General features: G+C 48.7%; 8 protein-coding genes across 8 annotated transcripts; 5 read left to right on the forward strand and 3 right to left on the reverse strand.

Moving 5' to 3' along the window:
* ASPWEDRAFT_25218 (Mo25 family protein) lies at window positions 1-1421 on the reverse strand (the record flags this gene model as incomplete). The annotated part of the gene is made up of 5 exons (XM_040832701.1): window positions 1-234; window positions 305-577; window positions 637-1142; window positions 1186-1246; window positions 1317-1421. 5 exons carry the CDS (start codon window positions 1419-1421, stop codon window positions 1-3), a joined length of 1179 nt encoding a protein of 392 aa, XP_040693054.1.
* Window positions 1422-1958: 537 nt separating this feature from the next.
* On the forward strand, window positions 1959-3858 carry ASPWEDRAFT_169231 (protein arginine methyltransferase RmtB; the record flags this gene model as incomplete). The annotated part of the gene is made up of 4 exons (XM_040830416.1): window positions 1959-2193; window positions 2331-2735; window positions 2808-3045; window positions 3102-3858. 4 exons carry the CDS (start codon window positions 1959-1961, stop codon window positions 3856-3858), a joined length of 1635 nt encoding a protein of 544 aa, XP_040693055.1.
* Window positions 3859-3968: 110 nt separating this feature from the next.
* Window positions 3969-5344, reverse strand: ASPWEDRAFT_371493 (uncharacterized protein). Its single transcript, XM_040834615.1, has 2 exons — window positions 5242-5344; window positions 3969-5186 (listed from the first exon to the last, which is right to left on the reverse strand). The coding sequence occupies exons 1-2, from the start codon at window positions 5247-5249 to the stop codon at window positions 4079-4081; spliced, it is 1116 nt and encodes a 371-aa protein (XP_040693056.1). The 5' UTR covers window positions 5250-5344; the 3' UTR covers window positions 3969-4078.
* An 89-nt stretch (window positions 5345-5433) lies between these two features.
* On the forward strand, window positions 5434-8470 carry ASPWEDRAFT_180798 (AAA family ATPase SEC18). The gene is made up of 3 exons (XM_040831849.1): window positions 5434-5986; window positions 6050-6362; window positions 6412-8470. Exons 1-3 carry the CDS (start codon window positions 5742-5744, stop codon window positions 8272-8274), a joined length of 2421 nt encoding a protein of 806 aa, XP_040693057.1. The 5' UTR covers window positions 5434-5741; the 3' UTR covers window positions 8275-8470.
* Window positions 8471-8716: 246 nt separating this feature from the next.
* Window positions 8717-9992, forward strand: ASPWEDRAFT_25222 (uncharacterized protein; the record flags this gene model as incomplete). The annotated part of the gene is made up of 3 exons (XM_040832702.1): window positions 8717-9260; window positions 9350-9668; window positions 9761-9992. 3 exons carry the CDS (start codon window positions 8717-8719, stop codon window positions 9990-9992), a joined length of 1095 nt encoding a protein of 364 aa, XP_040693058.1.
* Window positions 9993-11508: 1516 nt separating this feature from the next.
* On the reverse strand, window positions 11509-12326 carry ASPWEDRAFT_169235 (KxDL motif-containing protein; the record flags this gene model as incomplete). Its single annotated transcript, XM_040830417.1, has 3 exons — window positions 11509-11593; window positions 11752-11904; window positions 12022-12326. The coding sequence occupies 3 exons, from the start codon at window positions 12324-12326 to the stop codon at window positions 11509-11511; spliced, it is 543 nt and encodes a 180-aa protein (XP_040693059.1).
* ASPWEDRAFT_371781 (uncharacterized protein) lies at window positions 12237-13215 on the forward strand. Its single transcript, XM_040834622.1, has 2 exons — window positions 12237-12356; window positions 12415-13215. Exons 1-2 carry the CDS (start codon window positions 12331-12333, stop codon window positions 12911-12913), a joined length of 525 nt encoding a protein of 174 aa, XP_040693060.1. The 5' UTR covers window positions 12237-12330; the 3' UTR covers window positions 12914-13215.
* Window positions 13216-13688: 473 nt separating this feature from the next.
* Window positions 13689-14192, forward strand: ASPWEDRAFT_25224 (uncharacterized protein; the record flags this gene model as incomplete). The annotated part of the gene is made up of 1 exon (XM_040832703.1): window positions 13689-14192. One exon carries the CDS (start codon window positions 13689-13691, stop codon window positions 14190-14192), a length of 504 nt encoding a protein of 167 aa, XP_040693061.1.
* Between the last annotated feature and the right edge of the window lie 2462 nt (window positions 14193-16654).

The raw sequence follows: 16654 nt of genomic DNA on the forward strand, positions 1-16654 counted from the left end.
TTACGCGACAGCAGCCGTGTTGACGCCCGATCGAGATGGGGTAGAGCGTGCTGGTTCAATAGGCTCCTTGGGCAGCAGCTCAATCTGGCGCACCAGGAAGCTCTTCTCGTCGGTAAACTGGTCATCGTCGGTGCGGTCCTCCAGGAATTTGGGCAAGAATTTCAATAGGCGATCGCGATTGTTGATGAGGATGCGCTGCACCGCTACCGATTTGTTCGGGTTGGCCACAAATACCTACACCACATGCCCTGTCAGTCCCCCTTCCTTTGATCGGCTTTCAACAAGGGGGAACCAGATCACATACCTTAAAAACGTGGAATCCCTCGTATTGGACCATTTTTCGGTCGTCTCGGAGCAATTTCATGCACAATTTGAGATTCTCCCCGCTTTCGACATACGCCATCATCACATTGTAGTTGGCACGGTCTAGTAGGATCTCTCCAAGGAGCTTGATGCTCTGTCGCTTGGTCACGTACGAGTCGGATTGGACGAGGACGTTGTTGAACCGTGAAAAGAAAAGATCAAAGTTGGTCGCTAAATAGCCGGTCACGAGAGTTTTGTGTCGAGTCAAAATTTCCTGCAGATTGCGTTTGTTACCATGGCTGTCTAGGGATGACTGCGGTGTAGTCTTCTTACCCTGAAAGTTGTAAACGCATCAGCGCTCACTTCAAAGCTCCCCCTATCGATCCACTCAAAGAATTTCCAAAACACGCCATCTCCTCCCTGAGTTACGCCCGGCTGGAGGTCTGAAAGTCTGATGGCTGGCTCCCCATCGGCCGACTGGTCATAGAGGAGGATAGCGGCGACGACATCGAATTTCAGAGCTTCTCTCAGGATGGTTCCACAAGGCATCGCACTCTGGCTGAACCCATAGCCACGGCATAACTCAATGATGATCTCGGGGCGGTTGTGGATAACGTAGGAAATGACGGGCGGATCGCCATTGTTGCCGTGCGCCGGCTTGAAACGGAAGACATGGGAGAATATGGTCTGAGTGTCTTTTCTAGCTTCAAATGGAAGCAGTCGAATACCACGCGAGAGTTCGTAGAGTAGATCTTCATGGATCGTGGCGGAGACCAGCGCCTGAACTTGCTCAGGGGATGTGTCGATTTCTGGTGGTAAGCCAACGTCAGCGAAAGTTCCTGAGATTATCAGAAAAGGTATCTTTATTTAAGGCACACAAACCTTGGGTTCCTTGAACCATCAATTTCATCTGGGAAAGTTGCTTGGCCAAATCATCTTCGACCTACATGATCTAGGTGTCAGCAAGCTTCGAATATCCCTCGACTAAGACATGGATGCTTCAGAGAACCAACCTTGGCAGTGCTGGGAGATTCACGCAGTCTAGCCAGCAACTCCTTGATTGATTTGACGACATCAGACGGCTGGCGTGACCGACCACGATTGAAGAAGAAAGCCATCCCTGCTGGTGTTGACGAAGAGCAAATCGGCTACAGTTAAGAAAGAGGGGAAGCTCTGAGAAGGAACAAAGAAACAAACAAAAGCTCAGCAATACATGCAAACAATGCAGGGCGTCAGGGACAAAGCAATTGATCCCATGTGACAGTACCGCCCTCCTGTATCCGTCCTGTTTTCCGATGACAGTTGCAGGCAATCTAGGGATAGTTTGAAGCTGGAGATAATAATGCTTTTTTTTTTTGGAGGAAGCGGTGACGGTGACGCTGGGCTGGCGGGGTGAGGAGCAGCGCCTGTTATCGCCGGTCTGTCTGGATCGCAGGTGGATAAACAAACCACGGAGCGGGGCAACAGCGCCTGAGGCACCAAGGCAGCAACTGGTCCGGGTGGAATTTTTTATCTCGACCCCTCCATGTTGATCGATGCCCCTTCGCATACGCCTTGTCTTCAATTCAGTTGGACGACATTCTTACTTGACTTTTAATTCTGCTCATTTCTCTAATATTCAGCTCTACTGTTTTCTGGATAATTGATTGAACACAATGTCGGCTCCTATCCCTTCTGACCGTCCTACAAAGGACGATGAAACTCGCTCTATTGCCTCTGAGGATTCCGAGCTCAGCAATGAGGAGGGCTGGGAAGATGTCGAGCCTGATGACGAGACACAGCCTGTTGTAGGCCTTTTCTCTGAGAAGGTCTACCCAGATGTAAACTCGATGCTTAAGGAGAGCAAGGACAAGCACGACTTTGATCTGCGAAAGATTCAAAAGGAGTTCGGTGTGTACCTAGTCAATGAAATCGGAGTTGTTTGACCATTCGTCTTCCGTATCTGCAAAAATTTGCGCCGGTCGATCTACGTTCGAACTACCTACGGTGTGTCTCAGCTAACCTGTTTCTGCCCTTTTCGTTATCAGACTTGGACTTTCTGGGAACTATCAAACTAGTCAACTATGTCCGCTCCCAGGTTAAAGCCGGCAACTCGACTCCCGACGTATCCTCAAAGGAGAAGTTTGAGAATGATGAGTATTTGCAGCCTGTTCTTGAAGACGATGCACTTTTGTACAGCTTAGACGATATTGCGGAGGACGAGGATGCCGAAGCCCCAACCAGCACCGAGGCCGAACGACGAGTTATTGAGCTGCAGGAAGACTTGGAACGCCTACAGAGCCAGTTCTCCGAGTACAGACTTGCCGTGCAGAAGTCAATGGAAGAGCAATTGACAAAGGAGGATGAGAAGCTTGACAACGTTCCATCGAAAAAGACCGTTAACAAGTTGGAGGAGGCAGACTCGGACTACTTTGTGTCTTACTCTTATAACGGTATGCTAATTCTGGCCTAGTATATAGTATATATATCTTCGGGGGAGTCACTAATACCTTGTGTGTGCGCAGGAATCCACGAGTCCATGCTTAAGGACGCCATTCGCACCGACTCCTATCGCGACTTCATCTACGACAACAAGCATATCTTCAAGGACAAGGTTGTGCTTGACGTGGGATGCGGAACCGGAATTCTTTCCATGTTCTGCGCCAAGGCTGGTGCCAAAAAGGTCATCGCAGTCGACAATTCGAATATCATCGATAGGGCTAAGGAAATCATCTATGAAAATGGCTTTGGCGATGTGATCACGTACGTCTCAAAGATATCACGCCTGGATATATTTGACATATTGATTTTTGCAATAGTTGCATCCGTGGCAAAATCGAAGAAGTTACCCTGCCTGTTCCTCAGGTCGACATCATCGTTTCTGAATGGATGGGTTACTGCCTACTTTTCGAAGCCATGTTCGATTCTGTCATCTATGCTAGAGACCGTTACCTCGCGCCCGATGGTCTCATGGTTCCATCCGATGCCACACTTCGCATCGCTCCCTTCGCTGACCCTGACTTCATTGCTTCGCACATCTCATTCTGGCATAATGTCTACGGCTTCAACATGGGCAGCATGCTCACCGGCATTTATGACGAGGCTCTTGTTCGCGGCATTCAACCGTCGGTTCTGCCGGGAGATTCTACTGTTTTCCTGAAGCTTCCACTCCACACCATCACCGTTGAGGAGCTTACTTTCCTGAAAGAGTTCCAGGTTACTCTCAACCAAGACATTGACGCACTTGATGGTTGGGCCATCTGGTTCGATATCTTCTTCATGCCTTCCAGAGAGTCGAAGGTTCCGGATGGTGCCGTTCCTTCGGATATGCAGAAGAAGGGCATTGTTGCTTTCACCACTGGCCCCGATGGAACGGAGACCCACTGGCAGCAAGGAGTCCTCCTGATTGATCACGGAAAGAAGAATGGCGTTTCATTGAAGAAGGGCCAAACTATCGCAGGCAAGGTCGGTTACCAAAAGAAGGACCAGGAGGAGAAATCCCGTTTGTTGGACATCTCCATTGAGTGGGATTCGCAGCAGGGTGAGAAGGGAGCACAGAAGTGGGGCCTGCAATAAGTCTGATATGATGGTTTGACCAAAAGTTTTGCTTTTCTTTTTCTTTACGCCCTCCCTGTCCATTTTCTGGTTCTCGGGCTCTTTTTGTGGATAGAAAGCTATACCAGAAGTACTTAATCGACCCTTAAATAAATGAATCGACTTATAGTTCTACTGCATGCATGATTGGTATACATTTCAAATACATCTGTAGGGTAATGGCAATGATAGTCAGGTAATGTCACTGCTCAGCATGCCGTTCTTTTTGCCTTGCATTAGAGCGTGGCCTACGAGAATGTCTGGTATCATCGCGCCTGCTCTCATGGCGATCGCGATGATGATGGCGCGAATGAGAGTGAGAATGAAGCCTCCTATGTGAGCGATCACGACTTCTGTCCCGATGGTGTCGGTGATCTCGATGCGAACTCCTTTTCCGATCTTTATCTTCCCTGTGGCTGTCTGGTGATCCGTCGAGCTTGAATCCCTCCAAGCTATCATCCGAAGCCGGCGACCTAGAACGTGATCTTCTTCTTCGTCGACGATGATAATGTGACTGTTGTTTCTCTGTCTCTCTTAATGATGACAACTCTCGATACCTTTCGTCATTCCACCTTTTTCTTTCTTGCTCAACCGATTTTAGCTGGCGCACACCCTTTCTCATCGCTGCTAGTGGATCGTTCGCATCCATTCGAGCCGCCTCTCTCTGTTTTCTCAGGGGATCCTCGTTACCCCAAACATCCTTTCCAGGCACAGAATCTGGCGCCATAGCACCATCAGCCGATGAATGGTACCAAGGCTTTTGGCCAATGGACTGTTTGAACCCAGCAGCGTTAGAGAATCGCATCGTATACTGATCTTCATATTTGCGCTTTTGATCGGCTGATTCCGCTTCGGCCTCGGCGTTCTTCTCTACAGCCCGGTCTTTTCCTTTCGAGGGAAACAAGTTAATATGGCCCGCGCTGTCCTCAAGCGGCGCATCATCAACACGAGAGACAGCCAGCTCCTCCCGTTTTGCAACTGCAAACTCCGCATCTTCCCTCGCAAATCTGATATCACGATCGGTATCATTTTCGCCAGCCAGCCGTCTCCGCTTCCTGAATCTTCCAGTTTCCTCCCTGTGGCTCTTTTCTGGTTGCGTGGTAGATGATGGTAGCGATGGTAGCGATGGTGGCGGGGGTGGAGTAGGAGGTCGTTCACCACGCAGAATTTGGATCCGGCGCTCAGCATCTACTTCCTGCATCTGCCTTTCCTGTTCCTCCTCTTGGGCTTTGGCCTGGGCCTCGTCGCGCCGGACGCGGGCGACATTCTCGGGATTGTAGACGTTCCATGATTTCTTACCAAGGAGGTGGCTGTTTCAGATATTAGTAAGATACGAGTGAAGCTTCAAAGAAATCAACTACTCACAGAGGCATCTTGAAACCCAGGATAGTCCGGACAGTACCTGAGGCACAGTCTGGTTGATGGGTTCAGATAGTGACGATAAGGCGGATTATCCTTAGTCCCGCTCAACGGTCGGCGAACACGGAGCTCCGCGGGCCGATGTGGCTAGCCTACAGCTGCAGCTCCATCTTCATCCCCGCCACGTTGCGCCGTTGTCTGGACTCTTCATCTCATCAACATCACTTTAACCATCACCAGTCCTTGTTTTAAACCGGACTGGCTCTTACAGCTTCAAATCTTGTGTCTTTGCAAGCAGAGACACACTTTTATACTTTTATCCATTGAACTGACTGTTTAGCAACCGCCGCGACAGCAGTAACCCGCTCGCCTGCCCGCGCCTACACTCGGCAGGCAACTTTGTTCATTACAACGGCACCATACGTACATAATTTCGATACACAAATTTCAGTCGCATTCGCCAATATATTTCCATTGTCAAATACTTAGCGCTTCTATGATACAATATGTTTAAGGGTACCAACTATTCCAACCCATTTGCCGGACGTGCTCCAGGTGGCCAGGGTCCGCCGCACCCACCGAGGAAAGATGGATACGATGCACCTTATGGAGGCCCACCACAATCAATGGGAAGGCCGGGACAAATGATGCCTTCGAGGCCTCCGGTTGGAGGAAGGCCATCTGGTGGCGGGCAAGTCTGGTCACTACGTCCCGCCAAAAGCCCAGACAACACCTATACTTTTGGGAACCTGTAAGCAAGTCCCTATTAGTTTAAGTTCAGTTTACTCCAAGTTTTGGTTCTAATTTCTCTCAGGCTGGCGGTTTCGCCACAGGATTTCCCCCCTACCCGCGATGGAGTTGATCTCTTACTTCTAATCAACGACCTCTACGTCTTCTCCGCACGCCCAGCCAATGGTTTCCCACCGGGGCACATCAGCATGTCGGATCCCCAGCGAACATGGGCTGGAATCGCACTCACAGACTCAATCAAGGTGCAGATCTACGATCCGTTCAGCCAAGGTGGGCAGGCCTATCTTGGTTCTACAGACATTGAAATAGGATTTGCTGGGAAGAAGAGGGTGGAAACTCCCTACGACCAGGATGAGCTGGGTCAGGTCGTGATCAAGGTTGGTTTTCTGTGTCTTGATTTATCTCAGCAACTGCTAACTTGAGTAGAACTTTGAAAACCAAATATTCTCACCGGGGCAAAAGATCTTGATGGACCACAGGAGCATCCCACTTCTTCTGACCGTCAAGACAGTTCAAAGGGTCGACTTGACTTCTGAGAAGTCTGGTTCTGCCGCTGGACGTGTGGAAACAGAGCCTACCGCAAGGGGCATTCTTACACGACACAGTCAAATCAACTTCTTCAAGGATGCCCGGACTGGTATTAACCTGAAGGCATCAAATCGCCGGCCAGCGGCGAACTCTATCATTCAACCCGATTTCAAATTCGAAGACATGGGAATCGGAGGTCTTGATTCTGAATTCAGCACGATCTTCCGTCGTGCCTTCGCGTCTCGCATTTTCCCTCCAGGACTGGTCGAAAAGCTCGGCATCCAGCATGTCAAGGGTATCCTGCTCTATGGTCCTCCAGGAACGGGTAAAACATTGATTGCCCGGCAAATTGGAAAGATGCTGAATGCGAGGGAACCCAAGATTATCAACGGTCCAGAAGTACTGAACAAGTACGTGGGTCAGTCGGAAGAGAATATCCGGAAGCTTTTCGCAGACGCAGAAAAGGAATACAAAGAAAAGGGAGAAGAAAGTGGTCTGCACATCATCATTTTCGATGAGCTGGACGCTGTCTGCAAGCAGCGTGGTGGAAGCGGCGGTGGCACCGGTGTAGGAGACAGTGTGGTGAACCAGCTTCTGTCGAAACTTGATGGTGTTGATCAGCTCAACAATATCCTTCTCATCGGTATGACGAACAGAATGGACATGATTGATGAAGCTTTGCTCCGACCAGGCCGTCTTGAAGTTCACATGGAAATTTCACTTCCGGACGAGAAAGGTCGAACTCAGATCATGAAGATCCATACACAGAAGATGAGGGACAACAACGTTATGGATCCAGATGTCGACTTGGCAGAGTTGGCACTCATGACCAAGAACTTTTCGGGTGCTGAAATCGCGGGTCTCGTCAAGTCGGCCTCGTCATTTGCCTTTACAAGACATGTGAAGGTTGGCACAATGGCCGGGATTAGCGATGATGTCGTGAATATGAAGGTTAATCGGGGTGATTTCCACCTCGCACTCGATGAAGTAAAACCTGCATTTGGTGTGTCGGAGGAAGAGCTTTCCAGCCGTATTCAATACGGCATCATCCACTACTCTCCCGTTATCAATGATATTTTGAGGGAGGGAGAGCTCTTCGTCAAGCAAGTCGCTGAATCCACGCCGTTGTTCTCCGTCTTGTTGCATGGACCAACTGCTAGTGGCAAAACTGCACTTGCAGCCCGGATGGCTATTGACTCTGGTTTCCCGTTCATCAAGCTGATCAGCCCTGAGGACATGGTGGGCTTCGGTGAAATGGCTAAGGTCAACCACATTAGCAGAGTCTTCGAAGATGCGTACAAGAGTCGTACAAGTGTTGTCGTTGTGGACAATATTGAGAGAATCATCGATTGGGTTCCTATCGGCCCTCGATTCAGCAACACCGTCCTCCAGACCCTGATGGTCTTCCTGAGAAAGCAACCTTCCAAGGAGCGGAGGCTTCTTGTTCTGGCTACCACTACGGAGAGAGCGGTGCTGAAACAGCTAGACGTCTACAACTCGTTTAACTCCGATATCATGGTCCCCCATGTCAACACCTACGACGAGCTCCGGTATATTATGGAGAATTCTGAGGTGTTTGATGCTCAGGAAATTTCAGAGGCGCTGGAAGGAATTGGCAGCATCACTGCAGACCAAACGATCGGGGTCGGTATCAAGAAGGTGCTTTTGGGAATTGAGACGGCGAAGCAAGATGCAGACAAGGTGGGGCGTTTCGTGCGTGTCATAAACAGGGCAATCGAGGAAGAGCGTACGTTTGCATAGAGGCTTTCGGCCAGATGGCGAGGTATTTTGTTGCTATAATTGTGCTGTCAATTTGCTAGATACTACCAGGTTGTACACTATTGGAGCAGTGATATCAGGGATTCGAGGCATAAAGGCTTTCTTAATGCTGTAGGTAGAAATTATATGAACTTCGGTGATACCTAACAAAGAAATTATTAAAAACCATTCACTAGCGATTGTCCTTGGTGGTTTCCCTTTGTCATCTTCTCTGTGAATGCAACACTCCCACCCACCCAGGGAAAAGGCGTCCTCCCAAGACAGCCGAAGCCCCAACCTCTCCTTAAACCGTTCCCTCCCACACTAATAATCCATCAAAACTGCACCCAACTCGTCCCCTCTTCTTTGACCTTCAACCATACCCTCAATTGTCTTCATCAATCTCGGCATGATGCAGAATCATCGCCCTGGGCCACCAGCAACCATGGACCACCGTTTCGAGCCCAAACAGATCCTGAAAAGGGAAATGTCCCAGAGAGAGTCCAGTCTTTTTGAAGAATGGGCCCCAGAAGCGATGAGAAGCAACATGCCCTCCGTGAACCAACAGCACAACGTACAGCAACAGCAAGATCTGGCTGTCCCCAAAACACACAGCACCACGCCTAAAAGGCTTAACTCGACTCCCAAGATCCAGCAAACCGTACCTAGAAAGCAGGACACTGTACCCAAGTTTGACAGCATGCCCAAGAGGTCTGAAACCACGCCCAGAAATCAGGACTACTCGCGTGCGCGTTCGAAACGCTCGTCTTCCATGTTCGATGAATGGAAGGCTTCGGCTATGCAGAATGATCCGTTGAATAACACTTCTGCTGCTACAGAGATCAAGAAGGAAGATACGAAGGTGCTGTCTTCTAAGACAGTTGGTGGTGGTGAAAATGCAGAGGCCAAACCCCACTCGCAACCGGTGAAGAATCAGAATACTCTCAGTCATTCTCAGAAAAGTTTGGAGACTTCTATTTCTACTACTGGTGAGTGAACCTGCTGCCCATATCAAAACTACCAGAGTAAAATGCCTCTGTCTGTCATGACATAGCTAATGCAGCTCTTGCATCTTCAGGTCCAAAGAACCAACCACCCAACAAAAGCGGCAACATCACCACTGGTAACACTAGTGCCAGTTCCAACCATCTTGCTCCGAAGCCTGTTAATAGAGTCGTTTCCAAACCCGTCTATCCAAAAGTGACTGTTGAGCGTAAACCAGACCGGGAAGGTTATACGGCCCCAAACGGGTTCTTCATCCATAAGATCGAGTTGGCGAGATTGTCCGATGGCGTTAGAACCAGGAGTAAGGACAGAGTGATCTTTCGCCCGAGCTTCTTGGAGAATCCTTGGAAGGATATGAAGGCCGTTCGAATTGAATCTCTGGCTTTCTATTGGTAAGTTTATTTGTTGCTGATATGCCGTCGATAGGATGGCAGGGTTCGTATTTCTCTACTTGGACTCTGCTAACGAACAACTACAGATTCAGCGGCATGGGTATCGGCAACCTGAAACTCTTCATTCAACGACTATTATGCGGCGTTAATTGTTCCGGTACTCTTCTTTCTTTTCTTATATCAGGAAACAAAGTCAAACAGCAAACACTTCCCACGGTGAGAAACGGACCTGATGTATCAACTGGATTACATATCAGCGGATCCAAGTACCGGGTGGCTCTAACCAGATTGTGCAATGTTATCATTTCTGACATGTCTATTTAATGAGGGGTATTTCGTTGATTTTCTCAATTTCCGTTAGCATGATTTCTTTTTTTTTTCTTTTTTATCATGAGAAAAGCAAAAGTCGTTGATGAGCATGTGGTCCCATTTTCACCTTTAGATCCATCAACGATGACATATGAATATGTAGACAGACACAATACACAGTTCGATTCCTTCCAGATTCTATGAAATCAGGAATGAGGGGAAATTCATATCCAGACCCACTTTGACTAGACGAATAACATTAAAAATGTATCAGACGAGATTGACGTTCGCCTTTGCTTAATATAGATTGTCAGGGGTCGTTCAGGGGTAACTTTTATAACTGGTTGACCATAATGCACTCAGTTAAGGGCTTATAATACTCTATGTTATGGCTGACTCTTGAAGAAAATCCTCGAATATCACAAAAGAGGGGCACTAAAAATTGATGAGTTCACTTCTCTTCTCTGTATATATATGATCGGTAGTCCTCACTCGACTGATAACTCGTTTGTGGAATGATCCCTACTATCAAAAACAGCCTCAGGGACTCCACCCATACAGCCTAGGTAGCATTAGGGCTACAATCCAGCGTCAACATCTACGCTATCATTGGCTTATGTACACTACGTCCACTCGCATAGGAGGGGCTATGGATCCAGCGAGCCACTCACCCCGCCAATAGAAGCCCCCAACTGTCATGGTGCGTGATATTTGACGCCTGATGGCCTGGGGCTTGGTGTCGCTGCTAGATCCATTGGGCACGCTCTGTTTGCAAAAGCGGCAATGGAATTAGTCCAAAACAGAGGGCGGAGCGGAGTCAGTTTGTGCAAGGATGCCCGCTGGCGGAGTGGGGTTAGCGGAGTACTTCCATCGACAACGGTTGATCTACCTCTGCTGATACTGTATATGGGCCAGAGTAACAAATGCCAGATTCCCGGTGGCGAGATCAGCGTTTCGGAGGAAATTAGGGCTGAACCGACAATACAGCCCGTGGCTGGCTGCTGAAGCCCATTGCTGAACGGTGTGCACTCTGGGGAGAATAATCCCGGGGGAGATGGGCTGAGTGAGCAGCACATGACCTGGATCCTGTGACAATGTGGAATGTTGGCTCCTTCCGGTTGTGATGGGGAAACTCGCACGTGGCTCGGGCCAAGAACCAGACAAGTTAGACAACCTTACCTCCTCGATCCGCTGCCAACAAGCCATGGAAGATGCAAATAGTTTGAAGGTATGTGTATATTTTCCGGGCAAATAAGACAAAGACAGTTATCAGCTGACATAAATCCACAAGAAGAAAATTCCCGAATATATACCCTGTCTCAAATACCACCCGTGAATACAACCAAGAGAATTAACGACAAAAGTGAGCAGAAAAGCCTATCCCAATCCATATATCCATATATCCATATATCCATATTTTGAGCCGAACAAAAAAGAAAAACCAAAGTCATTGCCGTCATTAGAAAGAATATAGTACCCCGAAGAAAAAGCAAGCAGTCATGAAAATCGGAATCCGTTGGCGGTTGGTATATCAATACTCGTCGTCATAGGTGTATTTGTTCGATGCTCGTCGGTATTCCTCAGGGTGTGCATTCTCCGCTTTCGACTTCAACGCACTATTGAGACGATTCTGGTCAGCCTGAACACGTTGCAAATGGCGCAGTCGTTTTGCCAATGCCAAGAATGGAATTGACAGCGGAGCGGAGCGGAATCCAGCGCCCAACGTTGCAAATGGTCTGCGGGAAGGGAAGATGAACAGAGATGGAAAACTCACGTCACACGCTTCTGAGTCCATTCCAAGTCACGCTTGGTCTCTCTGGCGACTTTGATGCCCTCGGAAAAATTGGCACGAGCACCCTTTAGGCGTCGCTGCGCAAGAGCCTGTAATTCTAGCAGCTCGCGTTGCTTTGCGTTCAGCTGGCCGGACCTAATTCCATGTCAGATCAGCAAATATGTACCCCACCGGAACGAAACGGTTGCAATCTTCCTGTCTTAGTACGACATGAGGGAACCTCAATGTTCCCAGAAAGGGAATGTTACTCACGCCTGCGCCTGCATGGCGAGTCCCTTGTCCAATGGGGTCGGATCAAATGCATTCTGCATGCGGTCACTCAAGACTTCGACGACATCAACTCCGGAGTACGAGGCCGAGCTGGACTCGTAGTCGCCACTGAGACTGCCAGAAGTGTAACTGAGTCCCGAGGTGCGACTTCCCGCAGTGGTGCTGGTATCGGAGAGCTCTGGTGGGGAGCCAGCCACCCGGCTGACGGGATAGAGGCTAGCCGGGGCAGGAGCCTTGGAGGGGACATTTATGGGAAGAGCGGCGGGTTGGTAACGTTGGGTAGCCATTGTTATGGTGGAAAGGGTGAACAGAATAGGGTCAGGCTCTGTAAAGGTAAGGTTCCTTGTGTATAAGTTGTGTCTGACGGGAAGGAAGAATAGCTTTGCTATCGGGTCTGGTAGGAGAGAATGATGGAGATGAAAAGGGAAGAAGGAGGAGGAGAAGGTCAGAAGGAAAAGGAAGAAGAATTTATAGCCTTCGCCGGGGAGTCTTCCCTCCGGCGGGAAGGTGTTGGGCGACGAGGAGGAGGCGAGTCCATGAGACTCGGAAGAATGTGAGGCATGACAGAGGACCAATTGGGCATCTCGGAGTCCTTCCTCCCCCTCCTCTTCCCTCCCTCCCTTCCCTCTCTCCTCCGTCTTCCTCCAATCTGAACTCTCCGGGCCCCCTTTGCCCCTCGATTGCTGCTCGCCAATTCGCCCCTCATCCCGAATCAACCCCGCTCAGAGTGGGAAAAGAGAGAGAAAAGAAATTGAAGGGACTGGTCCAGCCCCTCTCCCCTCCAGCTATCCTCCACTCGGACTCCGTTCCGCTTTCCCGTGGCCGTGCAGTCATTGTCTTAGTTATGGTCGGTGGACGGGGAGAGAAAAGATAAAAGGGGAGGCAAGAGAGCCCAGAGGGAAAGAAAAGGAAAGGTTGTGGAATATCTTGTTTGTCTGTCAAAGACTGGATGTTTTACAGTGTCTCCCCTCTTCTCTACCCATCCTCTCCGTCTGTTTCTGCTATTAAAAAAAAAAAAAAAAAAACGTCTCGTCCTCCTGGTGTTTTTTCTTTCTTTTCCTATCCGACCCCAGCCATTTCCGGGGGCTGGGTGGCTGGGGAATCTTTGGTGGTCGTTAGAGATGCGAATTGAGGCTTATTCGACTCGAAATGACGATGATAAGAGAGTTGCGTGACTACAAAAATGCCTAACAATGATATTATCCAATTGCGTCGAGCGATCTTGTCCGTGGCTTTTCCATACTATGCCTCGTTTGCTTCTTTGTTTTTTCTTTCTTAATTTCGCCGTGACCGTCAATGTCGTCACTTACCTGTGTCGCCGTTGTGTTCCAGTGATTCAAGTCTGTGGGAGGAATTAGAGTGAGTAAAGTGACTTTCTTTCTATGCGTGTTGGGAACAGGAGGTATTTTTTCCCCGCCTTCCTCCCCGGTTTTTTCTTGTTTTCTTTTCATTTTTCTAACCTCTTGCAGAGCATACCAGGTACTGGAACTGGACAAAAGAAAGACAAGGCGGAGAGCTGACGAAGCAACAGAATTCCGTGAAACAGAAAGAAAGGTCACGGGGATCGAAGATCAAACTTGTTGGACATCACTGCATAGTCCGAAGGAGGGGAGAGACGAGACATCAGGAATGGGAAATATTAATCCTGGATGTCTTCGTTCTCGGACTCCAAAGACGGGCCTCGCCTCTCGTCCCAATCCCGGCAAGAGAAACCTAAGATCGCCCAAGTGGCACGGCATGGTAGAAAGGGGACCCTAGGAATTGAACGACCACTGTACCATATGCTAAACTGGGGGAAAGTGATGGAAATCGTTGACTCAAGTTCTATCCCGACTGTCTTCACAGCAAGAATTCTCTTTGACAACCAAACGATGACAAGCGCTTTAAACGCCGCCAACGTGGGAATTTTGACGATAAATAAGCCAGAGTGGAGTGGATTTCCCCAGCTCGTGCTTGCATGCGACGATGGAATTGATGACTCGCTTTGTTGGGTCCCTGCAGAGTACTTCCGACGGTGCGATGTCCAACATTTGGCGGCCTTCGTTTTGAGGCCCAAAGAACCGAAGGCCAAAAAGAAAAGACGGGAAAAGAAAAAGAAAAAAAGAAAAAAGAAAAAAGAGGAGAAGAGAGGAAGCCCTACGCTGACACGATGATCTGATCTGCTTGGCACACAGTAACGCATGCCTCCCCATGTTCGACTGGACACACGGCTGGGACTAGGGAAAACCGCTCACCTTTTTTTCGCTGGCTTTGACATCCACCAACAGGCCAGCAGCACCACTGAATCCTACTAAAAATGCGGGCATTGTCACAGCCATACGACATCGCTGCCTCATGCAATCCCAAATTGTCGCCTTACCGGTTCAGCCGTACCATCGCCATTATGCAATTTCTCCGGTTCCTTTGGCTATGTGCTACCCATGCCTAAACACCACCCAGGACCAAACAAGAGAGAGATACGGATTGATTGCAGCAAAAAGTGACCTCATTTTCATACTACACTGGCCGGATCACCGGTCACACAGACGCCCGATGAACCAAGTATGCTGAGTTTTTTGACGGAAACCTTCACTCCCAATCCCACATCCGATTGTCTATCAACAATACTCTCTTATCAGGCCGATCATTTTAATTATCTTAATCATTTTCTTGGATCTTCGTCTTGTCACCAAACTGGCCACATCCAGTTGTTTCAGCAAAATTAAACGCAAAAATTGCCCTCAGAAACGGGCACCTGGGTTTGCCTGCTTGGGATTTGCACCGCTAGACCCACAGGCTGAGTCTGCCCATGCTGCACGACCTGTTTGACCTGATCCCTCATACGTTGACAATCCTTTGGTTGCTTTGAACCAAGAAATTTTTTTCTCAAGTCTGCCCAACAGATCGGGTGAGGTCCGTGTTAGGATGTTTATCGGTTATTATAGGCACTATACTAAAACAACGTGAGATTTTGTCACGGTGCCACCTTCTATCAACTCCGGTTACTTTTCTGCATTGGGATGCCCTCTTTGACGGCAATGCCAGCCCCCGATGCCCCTTCATGCAATGTGGATGCAACGAGTGTGGGGTTGGGTTGAATTCGCCTATCGTTCGTTTGCTCGCTTTTTCCTCACCGCCACATGCAACCCCCGATCATGATACTGCTCCAACCAACTGACTCTCCAACTCATTGGGTCTTGAGAAGAGTAGCAACCTCCCGATTCCACTTTGTTTTATTTGATTTTCTAGAACATAGTGGATTGGAGACCGGGTTAAACCCGGTAGTCCAATAACGTCCCGGGGGGGGGGAGCATGGGGCATCCGTTGGACTTCCCACACATGCCTAATTCGACATGGACACTCGCTTACACTTTACTGGACGCTGAGCCAGCTGTTGCTAATACCCAGACAAATAACATCATACTCAGCAGATCATCCCCTCAACAGGCTCATATCTTTTATCATGCACGAGAGAGCTCTGCCGGGTGATTTACGATGTTGTCATTGGGGTCTAATTATCATGGTCTGGGGCTGCAATATGACCACAGCCACATTTGTTTCAACTCCGAGGTTATCCTGCAATTGGTACCTCAATGAAATCCTTGCCTAGTGGTTTCAATTCCTGCAGTGGATCATGTATGACGAGAAGCTTGGAGACCAGCTGACTTTGACTGAAGATCGACTCTCTCTCAGTTTGCAAAGCGCCGAAATAGAAAGCAAGACAGAAAGGCAGCAGCGAATCCATGTCATGACCCCTTGGGCAACCCGAACAACTTCACCGACATGCAGTAAACTCGGCCGTGAATCGCCCTCGTCAACGTCTACTCGAAAAGGCCGGGGTGTCACCTGAACCTGAACAAAGTTACACGACAATCGGATCTGCCTCACCATCGGAGGTTTCTCTAAGCCAGGGTTGGCCACATGGTGAAATCCAAGGGTGATCATGACAAAATGCGCACATCCAATCAATGTCTTGCGAGCCTCTTTTCTGAACACTGGCTGTGGCGGTACTGCGTGTACTAGACGGTATTGCATGCATTGGGGCTGGAAGGATCGGGTCCTCTGACACCCTTGACATCCATTGTGTAACAAGGGAAGACGATATGAGCTCGAGTCTGATATTGACTAAATTTAGCAGTAAGATGATATCATCGGTTTATGTTGAGCTATGGTAAGTTTAAAACCGAGCCTTGCTCGTCACGACCAAGTTATATCCATAACACTTCTAGTCCGGCTCAGAATAGAGATAGATAGAAATTGCTAGTAGGAAATGATCTCTTTGAAATTTACCCACCTGTGTAATGAATGGGTTTACCCGTATATGGACGTTGTCGTGAATGACCTTTCAACTTTAAGCTTCCCTTGACTTGGGATAAGAGAGACCTTGCTATGGAATCGAGCTCTGTCATCTTAGTTTAACCCACAACTCCAAGTGTTTTTGTTTTCTGCCTTTGTTGTTATTCTTCTTGCCATCAATCCATTTTTGGGCGGGAAGTATGAGTCACGGCAAGAAATAATCCACCCAGCCCTATACTGATTCTTTTGATAGTCCATACAAAAGAAAGTCCTTGAAAGGAAGGTCCAAATGGAATCATAGTCTTCGATATTATAATAAAACATGCGAGTCATCATCTCT

The sequence above is a fragment of the Aspergillus wentii genome (genome assembly GCF_001890725.1).
Source record: "Aspergillus wentii DTO 134E9 unplaced genomic scaffold ASPWEscaffold_2, whole genome shotgun sequence".
Classification (NCBI taxonomy): Eukaryota; Fungi; Ascomycota; class Eurotiomycetes; order Eurotiales; family Aspergillaceae; genus Aspergillus; species Aspergillus wentii.